The following is an 18,838-nucleotide window of genomic DNA, read 5'->3' on the forward strand; positions in this document are numbered from 1 at the left end:
CTTCAGGCATTATTTCTTGATATCATGCGGAGTGAATCAAATTGGCTGAAGACTGACATCTGTGATGCTGGGGACTTCAGGCGGAGGCCGAGATGGATCATCAACTCGGCACTTCTGGCTGAAGATTGCTGCAAATGCTTCAGCCTTATCTTTCGCACCGATATGCTGGGCTCCCCCAACATTGAGGACGGGGCTATTTGTGGAGCCACCTCCTCCAGTTAGTTGTTTAATTGTCCACCACCATTCACAACCTGATGCAGAGCTTAGATCTGGCCCGTTGGTTGTGGGATTGCTTAGCTCTGTCTATTGCATACTGCTTACGAAATTTGGCATGCAAGTAGTCCTGGGTTGTAGTTTCATTAGGTTGATACCTCATTTTGAGGTATGCCTGGTGCTGCTCCTGGCATGCCCTTCTGCACTCTTCATTGAACCAGGGTTGGTCTCCCGGCTCGATGGCAATGGTGGAGTGGGGGATATGCCGGGCCATAAGGTTACAGATTGTGGTGGAGTACAATTCTGCTGCTGATGGCCCACAGCGCATAGATGCCCAGTTTTGCATTGCTAGATCTGTTCAAAATATATCCCATTTAGCACGGCAGTAGTGCCACACAACACAATGGTGGGTATCCTGAATGTGAAGGTGGGACTTCACCTCCACAAGGACTGTGCAGTGGTCACTCCTACCAATACGGTCATGGACAGATGCATCTGCGGGAGGCAGATTGGTGAGGACGAGGTCAAGTAGGTTTTTCTCTCACCACCTGCCGCAGACCCAGTCTAGCAGCTATGTCCTTTAGGGCTCGGCCAGCTCGGTCAGTCGTGGTGCTCCTGAGCCACTCTTGGTGATCGACATTGAAGTCCTCCACCCAGAGTACATTCTGCGCCCTTGCCACCCTCAATGCTTCCTCCAAGTGATGTTCAACATGGAGGAGTACTGAGTAGTCAGCTGAGGGAGGGCGGCAGGTGGTAATCAGGAGGTTTCCTTCCCCATGTTTGACCTGATGCCATGACACTTCATGGGGTCCAGAGTCGATGTGGAGGACTCCCAGGGCAACTCCCTCCCGACTGTATACCATTGTGCTGCCACCCCTGCTGGGTCTGTTGTGTGTTGTGACAGGACATACCTGGGGATGGTGATGGTGGTGTCTGGGACATTGTCTGTAAGGTATGATTCCGTGAGTATGACCATGTCAGGCTGTTGCTCGACTAGTCTGTAGGACAGCTCTCCCAGATGTTAGTAAGGAGGACTTTGCAGGGTTGACAGGGCTAGGTTTGCTTTTGTCATTTCTGGTGCCTAGGTCAATGCTGGGTGGTCCATCCAGGTTCATTCCTTATTGACTTCATATCACTGAGTGGCTTGCTAGGCCATTTCAGAGGGCATTTAATAGTCAACCACATTGCTGTGGGTCTGCAGTCACATGTAGGCCATGTAGTGAATGACATCAGGCAAACAAACTGCCTCCAGCGTCAGAACAGGCCATTTGTTCTTGTTACAAGCTGTACAGAGCAGCAGTAGGGTTTTTTCAGTGGCACCCAGTATTGAACCTTCCCCACCCAGGAAAATCAGTCACGCGAATGAATTACGACAACAGCTCAGTTGAATCTAACGCCAACTCGCTTTTCGCTTCAAGTTTAACTTAGTATTTTCAGTAGTCACTTGAGCAGAGATTCATGACTTGGTGGGGGGGGGTGGGGGGGGCATGGAAATAAGGTTGCAGGCACAAACCTACATCCTCCCACCTTCACCCATGCCAATTGTCTGCATTTCATATTTGTATTCCACATTTAAACCCAAGGTCCACTTGCACATATTTCATATTGAAAATCAGTGGAGTCACATGCCAAATAGCCTGTTCTCTGTTGAGTCACACTATAAAATGGCATTGCCACCAGTAAGCCATTTATAAGTGATGAACTCCAGGACTGATGAGGCCTTATACAATTCCTATTTCAATGAGATCTGAGCCAGAATACTGCCCAGTAAGCACTTTATGTACACAAGTTTTACACTTCCAGGTATCAACTTTACCCTGCTCCCAGCTCCCCAACAAAAGGTCTGAGATGAGAACAGAGGGAACTTATGAGATGAAGACCTTTAAATCTACAACATTGGCTAGATTCCAATTGTTTATAATGTGTCTAAATTGGTTTGAATTTCCAGGATTGGCTTCTTAAAATTGTTCTGTAGATTTGTTAATTCACACTAAAATAGTCACTTGCAACTTATGTTCATAAGTTATAGACCTATATTTAAGACTATTTTTAGTTTTTCTTTCCAATTCCTCCCCCCACCACCCCAGTATTTGAAAGTATTGAGTCTTGGTTGATAAAGGGTTCCTTCAAATTTGAGCCAAGGCGATCAATGTTGGCAAGTTAAATCTACTGCAAATGGTATTACTACTGAGCTGTTCCTGTCCTCACCAGATGTCCAAAAACTCAAGTTTCCAGAAGAGGTTGGTGCATTACAATTAGAAAAGGGTACACTGGTCGATTTTTCCCCCCCTTAAATCGGCAAGAGGCCACTTATTGGAATAAGCCTGCCAATACCCTAAATAAAATTAACTGATGCAGACCAGGGATCAAACTTGTAACCCTTTTGGCATTTATGGTTTGTGTTGAAGGCCCACAGGCTGCTGGACCAGTGGGCGAGCATGTGCCAGCTGTTGTCTGAATAGATGACTTGTCGAATATTCTGTTAGGTGCACAAACCCTGGTTTCAACGCTTGTTTTTTTCCTGAGACAGACCCAAACTAAAAGGGAGACAGAAACAAAAACTTTGGGGTTCTGGAGAAACTGAAACTGGTTGGAACTTGATAAAAGGGACAGAGCACCATTCAAGCTCAGATCACGAAGGAGTGGAGTACCAGTAGGCTGAAGAAAAGGAAGACTGGACCCAACAGTTGTTTCTGTTACTTAAAGTAACTGATTAACCAGACCTGGCCATACAGTGAGTACATAGGGCTGTCACTGGAAAGCTCGGATAAAGATAATGCTGGTGGATCCATGCCATCCAGACTGTCATGAGCTGAGGTGAGGAGGTCCTGGAGACGTGCGTCGTTTTGGGTGAAGACCATACATGTGGAGTTTGGATTGAAGGGGAATTTGATTTGATTTTTTTGATTTAGAGATACAGCACTGAAACAGGCCCTTCGGCCCACCGAGTCTGTGCCGACCATTAACCACCCATTTATACTAATCCTACACTAATACCATATTCCTACCACATCCTCACTTGTCCCTATATTCCCCTTCCACCTACCTATACTAGGGGCAATTTATAATGGCCAATTTACCCATCAACCTGCAAGCCTTTTGGCTTGTTGAAGAGGAACTGTTATCGTATGAGAATCGGTGGCTACATCTTGGAAGGCAGGAGCTGGAGATCTAACCGAGGAAGTTCAGAGATTTGAAGAACTTTGTGGCTGCAATTGGTGCCACATATGCCGAGTGGACTGCCCAGTAAATCTGTGAGATGGATCTTTGTTGTATTTGCAATATACGCGATTCGTCTGTTAACTCAGGTTTAATTTATGTTGATTTTGGTTTGATTGTTAAAGTTCTAAAAATGAAATCTTGTCCATCTTTTTTTTAAAAATTGGAATCATTGGTAAATTCAGTTCCTTTGGTTTGTTGATCTCCATGGGGATTATAACAGGTTCAACTGCACAGTGGATAAACATCAAACAGTTGATTCAGGGCTACTTTTGACTTATCAGCTTTTCTGAGAATAGGTCAATTTGCAAATCTTCAGGGTGACATGCATACACAATGCAGCGTATACACTAGGGCACACTTCTTCCATCTTTTTACAGCAGAATTACCTCTATTTCTACAAATATCTTTTAACTTTAGTCACTCTTTTGTGACTACTTTGTAAAGTTGTGGCCAGATGAAAGCTGAACCAACACAAATCTAACTGGGAAGGCTACGTACACCATAAGCTGCAGAAACTACTGATATCCTGTACTAAATCCAGTGCAAGAGGACATTTTCTTCCTAATTATCTCCTCTCATCTTCTGAAGGTGCCCATGCTTGTCAGTATATGTTCCAAGGCTTTAAGCAGCCATTCAGTACCATGCCCATGTGGCCAGTGTTCACGCAAGTCCATACAGCAACTTTTGCCAGGCCATTCAACTGTGAATGATATTACAACACCCCAGTCTAATCCTCTGCTCACCTGCCATTCACAAGCATGCACTTTTTAGCAGGAGACATTAGAAATCAATCTGGAGCAGAAACTGCCCGACTTTCTCCCATCTGTGCCCAGGAGCAATGAAGACAATTGGGCAACTTCTACCTCTTCTCCTCCCAAGATCCGCTAACACAGCATGGACTAGGAATCAAATCTCAGACCACTGGTTTATAGAGCTTAATACATCAGGCAGTACTTCTATCCACTAAGCCGAACAATTATCAGGACAACAGCTTAATGTCATCATACCTCAATAAAAGGACCATGTTTTCCAAGTCATTGGAGTCAAATGGCATCTCCTTCAGGGAGCAAAGCAGCTCTAACTCCTTGATTTTACTCTGGAGAAAAATATTACAATTTTATTCTGGAATCAGCTTTTTAGCTTTTAACCAATATGATTATCTTTTAACACATCAGACAGTCAATCACTTCCATGAGTTCAGAATCAAGAATACCTATTATAGAAGTTTCAGTTTCACCTCATTCCAGAACTGGATTACAGAATTGAGGCTGATACTTCAGGCCAACACTGAGGGAGTGATGTTTTTGTCAGGGCTGTTGACTTTCAGATGAGATGTTAAACAGAGATGATGAGGTGGACACAGATCCCAGAGTACTATTCAAAGAGCAAGAAGCTCTTCTGATGTTCTGGCCAACATTCTGTCCTCAACCAACAGTACCAAAAACAGTTTAGCTGGCCACTTAACTCCCTTGCTGTTCCTGGGAGAAAAAAAAATGGGCTGCCACATTCTTAACAAAGCAACAGTGATGCTTGAAAAAGTAATTAAGCAGACAGACAATCTCTCAGGGCAACATAGGAACAGCACATGATCAGATGCTATAAAAATGCAAATCTATTATTCTTTTTGTTGGCATAAACATAAAACCAGATATTCAATAAGGTTCAAAGATTCAAGCCTTGCAACAACTTACCAAACCAAATCAAGAACTCAATGCACAATTACCTCATCTTCCAATAATGCATAAAGTTGTGTTTAATCACATGCACTTTATGTAAAGGTGTGAATCTGATCATATACAACTGCTGAGTTACAAATCATTTCGATCCTTCAGCATCCTGGGCAAGTTGAGAAACTTATTTTGCAATGGGCTCTTGCAAAGAGAAGCTCTTCTTCCCGTGCCTGGAATTTTTGGCTTGCACATATTGTGGGATATTAGGCAAGTGGCAGAATTCTGTCAAGCCAACAATCACTCAGGCAGCACAGAGGCACAGCACACTGGAGCACAAGATGCCCTTCACCTCTACAAAAAGGAAAATACTGCAGATGCCGGAAATCTGAAATGAAAACAGAAAATGTTGGAAATACTCAGCAGGTCAGGCAGTACCGATGGAGAGAAATTAGTTAACGATTCAGGTTGATGACCTTTCATCAGAACATCAAGTCATCGACCTAAAACATTAACTCTTCCTCTCTCCGCAAATATTGCTTGTCCTAAGTACTTCCAGTATTTTCTGTTTTTAGTGTCTTTTACCAGCCACTTGCTTGAGATGAAAAGCACAACTAACAAAAGATGATACTCTGAACTGATCATATACTCAACTAATTTTCACGCATACGTGGATTAACATGGTGTTGAATTCAGATCCTACACTTCAAACCAAGACTCCAGGGTCCATGTGAAGTCAGTGGTTTAGGGTCCATGTGAAGTCAGTGGTTTAGGTTCCATGTTATCGGTGAAAGTTACTTTAAACAGTTTTACATTTAAATGCTAACCTCATTGAAGTGATAGTCATGGAAAAACGGCACATTATTTTCCAGTTTTCCTTGCTGGCCATCTTCCATTTCATTCTGCCATTTATGCTCAAGTTCTGCTACACTCTACGAGATAACAAAACATCAGTAAAGCAAATGTAGGATCATTCTAAAGAACATGCTGATATGAACAAACACCTAGATGTGTAACAACAGGATTGAGAGGTTTGTACAATCTGTTGGAATAAAATTGCTGGCTATTCAACTAGAACTAGTCACAGGTTATCAAAGAGAAGCACTGAGAAGAGACTCAGAACTTCCTTCACAGTGGAAGTTGTGCTAAAAACAGGCAATTAAAGAGATAAGTGAATTTAGTACATGCTCAGATGCCTCCTAATAGCTGGTAACAGAGGTCCGAGAGGTGGCCACCTAATCACTCTCAGTTAGGGAATGATGGCAGAACTTTTTTTTGCAGAGTGAAAATGAATTTTAAAAAACACACCATTTTTAATTGCAACATTGACAAAAAAGACAAATATTTCAGAGTCAAATCTCAGATTTCAGGATAATGATGATCCTTTAAGTGCGTAAAAACAATTACCAGATGTTAAATGCAGTTCTATTATTGAAAACTGTAAAAAAAAAACACAGAAGAAAAGTTGCATTGAATCATAACACATTAACTGCTAGTCCTGCATCATATAGACAACATATTCTTGTTTTCCCATGTTTTTGTTATAACTCATCAGTTTAGGATGGCTTGAGGGAACCCATGAAGATTCCCAACCATCAAATCCAACACTTCTAGATTCTCAAAAATAAAAGCAAAATACTGCAGATGCTGGAAATCTGAAATAAAAACAAGAAATGCTGGAACCACTCAGCAGGTCTGGCAGCTGTCAGACCTGAGTGGTTCCAGCATTTCTTGTTTTTACTTCTAGATTCTCCCTCACATTCCCCCTTCCCAAAAGCAGCCATGTCTGCATTCTTCCCCACTCCATTTAAAACAGGTATATCAAGGTTCCCTTCTGCCCCGAACTTTACCTGAAGTTGCCTCTCCATAGCATTAAGTTTTTTGAAAGTTTCCCCCATTATTTTACACAGTAAGTCATACTCTTCCAGGTGCTCCTCTCGGTACTGGAAATTAATTAGAGACTGCAGCGCATCAATCAGGTTCAAATGTTTAATCACACATGACACCACCATTTCTTCCATCACATCAGGTTGAATCACTTCCCTACAACCGAAAGGTAAAAAGCGTCATTAGGGAATGAATGGCCAATCTTCACTTTAAAAACTATCACCAGAATAATTTCAAGTCTTACAATTCAACTTCTGAACATTCCATAAATAACCCAGCTCCACAGTGCAAAAATCAACTCTGTATCGAGCATTGCTCTTCTCACAGAGAGAGCACATCTTGTTGGTAGCCCACTGGATTGTGATCTTCAACGTGCCTTTTTTTCCTCTATAATGGTCATCATCATATTTGACAAATGCATCATACCCAGCCATGCAACACAAACATGTGCACCAAGTTGTTTATCATAATGACATGTGCAACCTAACAGCTCCTGGCATGTGTTTCAGCCCTGGAACAAGGTGTAATGGAAGGGTGGAGTAAGAATTGTAATTAATGCTTTATCAATACATTGTTACCATTGTAATAATATATTTTTGCTGTTACTTCTGTAGAAATGAACATCTCACAATGGCAAGCGTCCTGCATAACGTTAAACTGAGCCATCAAGACCGCAAAAGTTCCAGATTTGATCACCAGTCTTTGTTAACAGACCTATTCTAGGATAGTAATGTGGTTGTGACAGGTGGTCTCAGTGGCCCTGGGCTGGGGAAAGGTGGGGCAAAAAAAAATCTGTTTCCCTGATCATTATTCCTCAACCACGACTGGAAAGTGCATGAGTATGTGGATGTCAGAAGAGAACAAAATCAGGCTCAGTTGAGATGTGCCCTTAACCACTAAATAGTTTGCTACCACTCATTATTTAGCCTTGGACATGAAGAATGGCCACTTGAACCGGGGACAGCTGGCACCCATGGGAGTCATAACACAAGAGTCAGCCCCTCCAGAGAAAGAGGAAGAAGCAAACGTTAGAGAACATTATAGAACTAATAGTTGGCTGAAGTATTCAATTATTCAGACTCAACTGTTTCAACTGTTTACAATGCTATAAACTTTCATAAAGGGGCTTTGATGCCCTAACAATTGTGCCATACAAGGTAGAAACAGATATTTAAGGGATCACACTCACTTAATACTTGGTCTGAACTGAGGTCGTGCTCTGCCCGATATTTCCCTGAGTTTTCCCATTATTCCAGGAGGCAGACGAATCCTTGGCAAATCAAAGTAGTGCCCAGTGACCGGAGGAGGAGGTGCAAGTGCATCACAAGGATATGTGAACTCTCTGTCTTCTTCGATAGTCAGCGGAAGAGGAGAGGGGCTCGGTGTCAAAGCGGGAGATAAGGCACCATTAGCTTCAACCTGCCACTGGCATCTGTCAGCAAGAGATTTGAAAGATCTGTGTTATATTTAATTCTAGTACAGAAATTGCACAACTTTATTTTTGACTTGGTCAGAGAATTTGCAGTTTTTAAAAAATTCATTCATGGAATGTGGGCGTCACTGGCCAGGCCAGCATTTATTGCCCATCCATAATTGCCCTGGAGAAGGTGGTGGTGAGCTGCCTTCTTGAACTGCTGCAGCTCATTTAGGGTAGGTATACCCACAGTGCTGTTAGGAAGGGAGTTCCAGCATTTTGACCCAGCGACAGTGAAGGAACGGCGATATAGTTCCAAGTCAGGATGGTGTGACATGGAAGGGAAGTTGCAGGTGGTGGTGTTCCCATGTATTTTCTGCCTTTGTCCTTCTAGTTGGTAGAGGTCGCGGTTTTGGAAGGTGCTTTCTAAGGAGCCTTGGTGCGTTGCTGCAGTGCATCTTGTAGATGGTACACACTGCTGCCACTGTGCATCAGTGGTGGAGGGAGTGAATGTTTGTAGATGGGGTGCCAATCAAGCGGGCTGCTTTATCCTGGATGGTTTCGAGCTTAGAGTGTTGTTGGAGCTGCACCCATCCAGGCAAGTGGAGAGTATTCCATCACACTCCTGACTTGTGCCTTGTAGATGGTGGACAGGCTTTGGGGAGGCAGGAAGTGAGTTACTCGCCTCAGGATTCCTAGCCTCTGACCTGCTCTTGTAGCCACAGTATTTATATGGATATTCCAGTTCAGTTTCTGGTCAATGGTAGCCCCTAGCATGTTGATAGTGGGGGATTCAGCAATGGTAATGCCGCTGAATGTCAGGGGGAGATGGTTAGATTCTCTCTTGTTGGAGATGGTCATTGCCTGGCACTTGTGTGGCGCGAATGTTACTTGCCATTTATCAGCCCAAGCCTGGATATTGTCCAGGTCTTGCTGCATTTCTACACGGACTGCTTCAGTATCTGAGGAGTCACGAATGGTGCTGAACATTGTGCAATCATCAGCGAACATCCCCACTTCTGACCTTATGATTGAAGGAAGGTCATTGATGAAGCAGCCGAAGATGGTTGGGCCTAGGACACTACCCTGAGGAACTCCTGCAGTGATGTCCTGGAGCTCAGATGATTGACCTCCAACAATCACAACCATCTTCCTTTGAGCTAGATATGATTCCAGCCAGCGGAGTGTTTTCCCCCGATTCCCATTGACCTCAGTCTTGCTAGGGCTCCTTGATGCCATATTCAGTCAAATGTTGCCTTGATGTCAAGGGCAGTCACTCTCACCTCACCTCTTGAGTTCAGCTCTTTTGTCCATATTTGAACCAAGGCTGTAATGAGGTCAGGAGCTGAGTGGCCCTGGCAGAACCCAAATGAGCGTCACTGAGCAGGTTATTGCTAAGCAAGTGCTGCTTGATGGCACCTTCCATCACTTTACTAATGATTGAGAGTAGGCTGATGGGGTGGTAATTGGCCGGGTTGGACTTGTCCTGCTTTTTGTGTACAGGACATACCTGGGCAATTTTCCATATTGCAGAGTAGATGCCAGTGTTGTAACTGTACTGGAACAGCTTGGCGAGGGGCGCGGCAAGTTCTGGAGCACAGGTCTTCAGGACTATTGACGAAATATTGTCAGGGTCCATAGCTTTTGCAGTATCCAGTGCCTTCAGTCGTTTCTTAATATCTCGCGGAGTGAATCGAATTGGCTGAAGTCTGGCATCTGTGATGCTGGGGACTTTAGGAGGAGGCCGAGATGGATCATCAACCCGGCACTTCTGGCTGAAGATTGTTGCAAATGCTTCAGCCTTATCTGTCGCATTGATGTGCTGGGCTCCCCCATCATTGAGGATGGGGCTGTTTGTGGAGCCACCTCCTCCAGTTAGTTGCTTAATTGTCCACCACCATTCACGGCTGGGTGTGGCACGACTGCAGAGCTTAGATCTGATCCGTTGGTTATGGGATCGCTTAGCTCTGTCTATTGTATGCTGTTTACGCAGTTTGGCATGCAAGTAATCCTGTGTTGTAGCTTCACCAGGTTGACACCTCATTTTGAGGTATGCCTGGTGCTGCTCCTGACATGCCCTCCTGCACTCTTCATTGAACCAGGGTTGGTCTCCTGGCTTGATGGTAATGCTAGAGTGGGGAATATGCCGGGCCATGAGGTTACAGATTGTGGTGGAGTACAATTCAGCTGCTGCTGATGGCCCACAGCGCCTCATGGATGCCCAGTTTTGTATTGCTAGATCTGTTCGAAATCTATCCCATTTAGCACGGTGATAATGCCACACAACACGATGGACGGTATCCTCAAAGTGAAGGCGGGACTGCATCTCCACAAGGACTGTGTGGTGGTCACTCCTACCAATACAGTCATGGACAGAAGCATCTGCGGCAGGCAGATTGGTGAGGATGAGGTCAAGTCTGTTTTTCCCTCGTTTTGGTTCCCCCACCACCTTCCGCAGACCCAGTCTAGCAGCTATGTCCCTTAGGACTCGGCCAGCTCGGTCAGTAGTGGTGCTACCGAGCCATTCTTGGTGATGGACATTGAAGTCTCCCACCCAGAGTACATTTTGTGCCCTTACCACCCTCAGTGCTTCCTCCAAGTGGTGTTCAACATGGAGGAGTACTGAGTCATCAGCTAAGGGACGGCAGTAGGTGGTAATCAGTAGGAGGTTACATTGCCCATGTTTGACCTGATGCCATGAGACTTCATGGGGTCCGGAGTTCATCAGGCTGAGCAGCATCAGTGCTTGGTATGGAATGATTATAATGTGCAGTCATCTGATACTTTTTCTGATACCAGACATAAATGACAATAACCACCGTCTCATACTTCGTTTGACTGAAATGTGACCTTAGGCACAAAATCAGAGGCAACATGCCCAGATGAACAACAAACCCATTCAAAATCAACCCGTACACTGCAAACACTAGCTTTAAACCTCTCCAACTAATACACCGACAACACTCAGATTGTACATTTCAGGCAGTAGTTGCAAACCAGATTTAGTAAGTAGCCAAGCTATTGCAGTACAGGTACAACACTGGCATCTACCCGGCAATATGGAAAATTCTCCATGTATATCCTATCCACAAAAACGACAAATCTCAGTTCCTGACCTCATTACAACCTTGGTCCAAACAGGGACAAAACAGCTGAACTCGAGATGAGGCAAGAGTGACTGCCCTCGACATCAAGGCAGCATTTGACTGAGTATGGCATCAAGGAACTCTCGCAAAACTGGAGTCAATGGGAATCGGGGAAAAACTCTCTGCTGGTTGGAGTCATACCTAGCACAAAGGAAAATGGTTGTAGTTGTTGCAGGTCAATCATCTCAGTCCCAGGACATCACTGCACGTGTTCCTCAGGGTTGTGTCCTAGGCCCAATCATCTTCAGCTGCTTCATCAATGACCTTCCCTCCATAAGGTCAGAAGTGGGGATGTTCGCTGATGATTGTGCAATGTTCAACACCACTCGCAACTCCTCAGATGCTGAAGCAGCCCGTATCCATATGCAGCAAGACCCGGACAATATTCAGGCTTGGGCTGATAAGTGGCAAGTAACATTTACGCCACGTAAGTGCCGGGCAATGACCATCTCAAACAGAATCTAACCATCTCCCCATAATCTTAAATGGCATTACGATCGCTGAATTCCCCACTATCAACACCCTGGGGTGGGGTTACCATTAATCAGAAACTGAACTGGACCAGCCACATAAATGCTGTAGCTACAAGAGCAGGAAAGAGGCTAGGAATTCTGTATGGGAATTCTGCAGCGAGTTACTCACCTCCTGGCTCCCCAGTGCCTGTCCACCATCTACAAGGCACAAGTCAGGAGTGTGATAGATAACTGTCCACTTGCCTGGATGTGTGCAGCTCCAACACTCAAGAAGCTCAACACCATCCAGGACAAAGCAGCCCGCTTAATTGGCACCCCATCCCCAAACATTCACTCCCCGACTCCACCACTGACGCACAGTGGCAGCAGTGTGTACCATCTACAAGATGCACTGCAGCAACTCACCAAGGCTCAATCGACAGCACCGTCCAAAACCTCGACCTCTACCACCTCGAAGGGCAGCCGATGTATGGGATCACCACCTGCAAGCTCCCCTGCAGGTCAACCACCACCCTGATTTGGAACTATAATCACTATTCCTTCATTGTTGCTGGGTCAAGATCCTGGAACTCCCTTCCTAACAGCACTGTTGGTGTATCTGCATCTCAAGGATGCAGTGGTTCAAGAAGGCAGCTCACCACCACTTTCTCAAGAACAATTAGGAATGGGCAATAAATGCTGGCCTAGCCAGCGACGCTCTAATCCTAATAAGTAAAAAAAAATAAATCACACTGGCATACTAAAATTACAAAGTCTCTAACTGAAAGCTCTCAGATCTTGATGGGCCAAATGGCCGTCTTCTGTGCCATAAATGACTCTACAGCTCACAATTAAACTAAAACAAAAAATCCAGCATTAATTTTTCTATTAATTGGGGCGAGAGTTCAGAGTAGGGAGCTGTTAAAACCAGCAGGCACTGTCAATGCAACAACGTGGATACAAAATTGGCTCAGTGGCAGGAAACAAATTGTTGACAGTTGTTTTTGCAACTGGAGGGCTGTTTCCAATGGCGTTCCGCACGGCTCAGTACTGGATCCCCTGCTTTTTGTGGTATATATTAACGACTTGGACATAAATGGAGGGAGCATGATCAAGAAGTTTGTAAGTGATAAAGATTGGCCGTGTGATAGATAGCGAGGAGGATAGCTGTAAGCTGCAGGAAGATATTGATGGTCTGGTCAGACGGGCAGAAAAATGGCAAATGGAATTCAACCTGGAGAAGTGTGAGGTGATGCATTTGGGGAGGTCAAACAAGGCAAAGGAATTCACGATTAATGGGAAAATACTGAGAAGTATAGAGGAAGTGAGGGACCTTGGAGTGAATGTTCACAGATCCCTGAAGGTAGAAGGGCAGGTCGATAAGGTGGTGAAGGAGGCATATGGAATCCTTTCCTTTATTAGCCGAGGTATAGAATATAAGAGCAGGGAGGTTATGCTGGAACTGTATAACTCACTGGTTGGACCACAACTTGAGTACTGTGTGCAGTTCTGGTCACCTTGTTAGAGAAAGGATGTAATTGCACTCGAAAGGGTACAGAGGAGATTTACAAGGATGCTGCCAGGACTGGAAAAATGCAGCTCTGAGGAAAGATTGGAGAGGCTGGGGTTGTTCTTCTTGGAACAGAGAAGGCTGAAGGGAGATCTGATTGCAATGTACAAAATTTTAAGGGCCTGGATACAGTGGAGGTGAAGGGCCTATTCACCTTAGCAGGGAGGTCAGTGACGAGGGGGCATACATTTCAAGTGATTGGTAGAAAAATTAGAGAGGAGACGAGGAAAAACTTTTTCACCCAGAGGGTGGTGATGGTCTGGAACTCACTGTCTGAAAGGGTAGATGAGGCAGAAACCCTCAACTCATTCAAAAGGAGTTTGAATACGCACCTCAAGTGCCGTAATCTACAGGGCTACAAACCAAATGCTGGAAGGTGGGATTAGAATGGGTGGATCGTTTTTCGGCCAGCACACACGATGGGCCAAGTGGCCTCTTTCAGTGCCTTAAACTTTCTATGATTCTATGAAGTGCTTGTTACAATACTCACACCTGTTGCAGGATCAGCATCTTTGAATGATTAGCTGCTCCCTTGTAAAAAGATTAGCAAGCTTCCAACCTCTTTCAACCCATTTCAAAAGAGTTTAACTATGGCTATGCATATTTCCCTCAAAATATAATTGAAGAAAAGGAATTTGCGTCACATTATTTCCTTAGCAATGAGCCATGAATGCAGGGACTCCTGGTCCAGATAGTTTGTACTTTCCACAGGGACTGGCTGTTTCAAGTTATGCAGTAACCAATTTGAAGTGATCAACACTCCCAAGAATTTAAATGCATAGCAGATCTACCATGGTGTTAGTACAGGAAAAGATATACTGTTTTACAGTAAGCAAGAATGGCAATTCAGTGCAGAATTAAGGACAGCTTTGTGATTTTGGCCTATACCTCTGGAAACTGGCTTGAGATCACACAAGTTCATAGCACATAGCAAGGACCCTTATAGCCATATAACGGAAGAAGGTCTCTTTCAATTCTTTGCATCCTTAAAGGCTATCTCATTTTCTGATCAGTAACATTCATTCTTTGGTAATTCTGACATGCAAAATTGGAGGAATTGAATTCACATCATAGAAGTAAAACATGGTGTTTAAGTCAATGCACCAACCCATCCTATGTAGTGTACTTGTTTAAATAACACTCGACAACCACTCATATCTTAACAAGCCTTCCAATACACATTCAACATTAGTTTGAAATTCACTGCTTTTAACAGCCTAGTAGCTGAAACACTAGAGCAATGAAAACCCAATTCAGGAATCAAACAGGCAACAACACAGCAATTTCCCACCCACCAAAAGAGAGAGAAAGGCGACAATTTTGCCAAATGAGAAAATAATCAGGCATCTTGCCTCTGTAGCAGTTTTGATCTGAGTAGCTGTTGACATGCTTCCTCCTCTTTCGTAGTCTCAGGTCCATTATAAAGGATCCGTAGCATGGAACAGGCTAATACAGAGAGACCCAATGCAAGATCAGCCAGGAAGGGGAGCCCCCCTGAAACGTCCTCTGAAGACTCCTGTTAACAAACCAAATAAAGCAAGCAGAGGCTTCAAAGTTAATTGCTAAATGCAACAGAATGTACCAAAGACAAGATTGTGCCAATCAGAAACAGGTCTACATTTACATTATGGCAATCAAACTGGAACAAACTACGTTACCTGGGCTCGAACAGTACAAGCGAATCCCCACATGGCTTTATCAGGCGTGTTGTGCTCTCGTCCACTCCTCATCTCAAAAGAAAATGTCACTGTGTCTCCCTCAACCTGAAAAATACATATATATGATTTACATTTCCGGCCCAATTGAACTAAGCATGGCAACAATTCTAAATAAGGCTAATGTGTACAAAGCAGTGGTTTTGCACTATCAAACTACATTACCTCATTTCAGTATCTACAATACATACATCAAAATTTCACTCTGCATTCTCTGAAAAAAATCAAGTTTATTTCAAAACTAAGTATACGGGAGAAGGACTGCAGTTCACAAATAATTAAAAGGAAAAAACACAACCTTTCTCATTATAAAATGTATAATATATATATGCACAGAAAAAAAACAAAGTTTTAATTACCTTGACCAAGTCCTTCGGCCAACCAGTTCCCAGTACACTGCGACTTCCATAACCCAACGTATTTCCTCCATACTCGGCTACTTTCCTGCTATTAGTGTTTGGACCTGCATATATCACCAGCTACAAAAATAAATTGTGCATAATTGAAGGACAGCAATACCTCTTCAGTTAGGAAAATCTTTCATTTAAAATAATCTGGCTATTAATTGCACTAAAATATTTCAGACAGAAATTTACCAAATATGTTTTTGGACTGAGAGCTGCCAAGTCTGGTGAGGAGTTTTAAGGATTAATTTCCATCTAAAGTCAAGTTGTTTTCTTCAATTTAGCAGTTAACTAAAATTACTGCTGGAGTAAGGAGAAGTTAAGTTTTATTCCAGCCTTAATACAGGGATATACAAGCTCTCCGGGAGCAGCTGCAGCAAGTTACTTTGGAGCTGGCTTGAACTGGTTTTCAGAAGCTTGAATCAGTTATTTTTCAGCAAGTATAAAAGCAGGGCTTTCTCAGTGCTGCTTTGTGTATAGAGTGTAAAGTGAGAGTTTGGTGAATTGAGGGAAATCGGTAAGGAAGGGGCTCCTTTCTTTTTTCTACCTTTTTTCAGCCTCCAGTAGCTGATTCTCTCTTCGGTGCAGGGGAAGAAGCTGATTGGTGAGTAACTGGTAAGTTAATCTACTTATAATAAAGTTAATTAAAGTTAAGGTATGGAGGGCAGCTCAGCCAAGTGGAATATACATTGTGTGGTATGTGAGAAGTTATGGACACACCACGTGTCCCAGATGAACACGTCTGCAGGAAGTGTCAACGGCTGCAGCAGCTTGAGCTCCAGGGTTCAGAACTTGAGCGGCGGCTGGAGTCACTGTTGTGCATCCACGAGACGGAGGACTGCGTGGATAGCACTTTTACAGAGGTGGTCACACTACAGGTTAGGAGCATGTGGGCAGAGGGGGAATGGGCGACTGCCAGACAGTCGCAGAGAACCAGGCAGGCAGTGCAGGAGTCCCGAGTTTATCTTGCTTGCTCATCGGTTTTCCATTTTGGAGGGCGATGGTTGCTCAGGGGAGTGCAGCCAGAGCAAAGTCCATGGCACCACAGGTGGCTCAGCTGCACAGCAGGGGAGTAAGAGGAGTAGAAGAGCAATAGTGATAGGGGATTCGATAGTCAGGGGATTAGACTGTGTTTCTGCAGTAGTAAACGTGACTCCAGGATGGTGCGTTGCCTCCCTGGTGCCATGGAACAGCTGCAGGACATCCTTCTGGGGGAGGGTGAACAGCCGGAGGTCGTGGTCCACATTGGTACCAATGACATAGGTAGGAAGAGGGATGAGGTCCTGAAAGCAGATTTTAGGGAGTTAGGAAGGAAATTAAAAAGCAGGATCTCAAGAGCAGTAATCACAGGATTACTCCCAATGCCACGTGCTAGTAAGCACAGGAATAGGAGGATTGATAGATTGAACACGTGGCTGGAGAATTGGTGTAGGAGGGAGGGCATCAGATTTCTGAGGCACTGAGAACGGTTCTGGGGCAGGTGGTACCTGTACAAGATGGACAGGCTATACCTCAACGGATTGGAACTAATATCCTAGCAGGGAGACTTGCTAGTGTTGTTGGGGATGGTTTAAACTAGCTTGTCAGGGGGATGGGAACCTGAGGGGAGCTCAAATTGAAAGGAAGTAAAGCTGGTTCCAAAAAAATAGAAAAGTAGCAAGCGACATTAGAAGGCAGACAAGACAAAAGGTGAGCATCAACTAGGCTTAGAATGCAGAATAATGTTAAGATGACAAGGTTAAGGGCACTCTATCCGAATGCACGCAACATTCACAACTAGATGATTTAAAGGCACAAATAGAGGTAAATGGGTATGATCTAATTGCCAAAAGGAAACATGGCGACCAAGACTGGGAACTGAATAGTCAAGGATATTCAACATTTAGGAAGGAGAGGCAAAAGGGAAAAGGTGGTGTTGCACTGATAATAAAGGATGGGTTCAGTACATTAGTAAGGGAGCATCGCAGATCAGAAGAACAAAATGTGGAATCGGTTTGGGTGGAGCTAAGAAACAAGGGGCAGCAAACATTGGCCAACCCCCACCTCACTTGTTTATAATCTGTGACTTTTCTAATATTTGGCAGTTCCGAAGAAGGGTCACTGACCCGAAACGTTAACTCTGCTTCTCTTTCCACAGATGCTGCCAGACCTGCTGAGTGAATCCAGCATTTCTTGTTTTTGTTTCAGATTTCCAGCATCCGCAGTATTTTGCTTTTATAAACATTGGCAGGAGTTGGTTATTGGCCAAACAGTAGTGGTAGTGTGGAGCATGGTACTAATCAAGGGATTAGAGAAGCATATAGCATGGGTAATACAGTAATCATGGGTGACTTCAATCTGCATATAAACTGGGTAAATCTAATAAGCACTAATGCTGTGGAGGACGAGTTTCTGGAGTGTTAGGGATGGTTTTCTAGAGCAGTACGTTGAGGAACCGACAAGAGAACAGGCCATTTTAAATCTATTATGTAATGAGAAAGGGCTAATTAATAATATTATTGTAAAAGAACTTTTAGGAATGAGTGACCATAATATGATAGAATTTTACATTATGCTTGAAAGTGAGGTCGTTAAATTTGAACAAAGGAAATTATGATGGTATGAGTGGCAAATTGGTTGAGGTGGATTGGGAAAATACATTAAAAAAGTATGACAGTACATAGGCAATTGAAAGTCTTAAGAAATATTACATAGTTTACAGCAACTATACATTCCTTCAAGGCACAAAAACCCCAAAAGAAAAGGCAGTCAACCATGGCTAATAAAAGTAGTTAAGGATTGTATAAGATTAAAAGAAAAGGCCTATAAAGTTGCCAGAAATAGTAGTAAACCTGAGGATTGGGAGGATTTTAGAATACAGCAAAGGAGGACCAAGAAACTGATAAAGGAAGTATAGAATATGAATGTAAACTAGCAAAAAACATAAAAAAAGGACTGTAAAAGCTTCAATAGATACATAAAAAGGAAATGTTTGGCTAAGACAAATGTGGGTCCATTACAGTCACAGTCAGGAGAATTTATAATAGGGAATAGAGAAACGGCAGAGAAGCTAAATGATTACTTGTGTCTGTCTTCACTGAGGAAGATACAAGAAATCTCCCAGAATTAGTGATCCAAAGGATTAGGGAAAATGAAGAATTGAAGGGAA

At 43.7% G+C, this 18,838-nt stretch overlaps 1 protein-coding gene across 1 annotated transcript in view; it reads right to left on the minus strand.

Moving 5' to 3' along the window:
* Positions 1–18,838, minus strand: part of LOC137382906 (probable E3 ubiquitin-protein ligase HECTD4) — a 361,123-nt gene that overhangs the window by 126,938 nt on the left and 215,347 nt on the right. The window contains exons 22-28 of the mRNA XM_068055483.1: positions 15,646–15,765; positions 15,230–15,334; positions 14,924–15,087; positions 8,179–8,421; positions 6,953–7,145; positions 5,930–6,034; positions 4,443–4,531 (exon numbers count right to left, since the gene is read on the minus strand). Of these exons, the coding sequence (XP_067911584.1) occupies positions 4,443–4,531; positions 5,930–6,034; positions 6,953–7,145; positions 8,179–8,421; positions 14,924–15,087; positions 15,230–15,334; positions 15,646–15,765 (1,019 nt within the window). The remainder of the gene's footprint in view (positions 1–4,442; positions 4,532–5,929; positions 6,035–6,952; positions 7,146–8,178; positions 8,422–14,923; positions 15,088–15,229; positions 15,335–15,645; positions 15,766–18,838) is intronic.

This window comes from Heterodontus francisci, chromosome 23 (genome assembly GCF_036365525.1).
Source record: "Heterodontus francisci isolate sHetFra1 chromosome 23, sHetFra1.hap1, whole genome shotgun sequence".
Classification (NCBI taxonomy): domain Eukaryota; kingdom Metazoa; phylum Chordata; class Chondrichthyes; order Heterodontiformes; family Heterodontidae; genus Heterodontus; species Heterodontus francisci.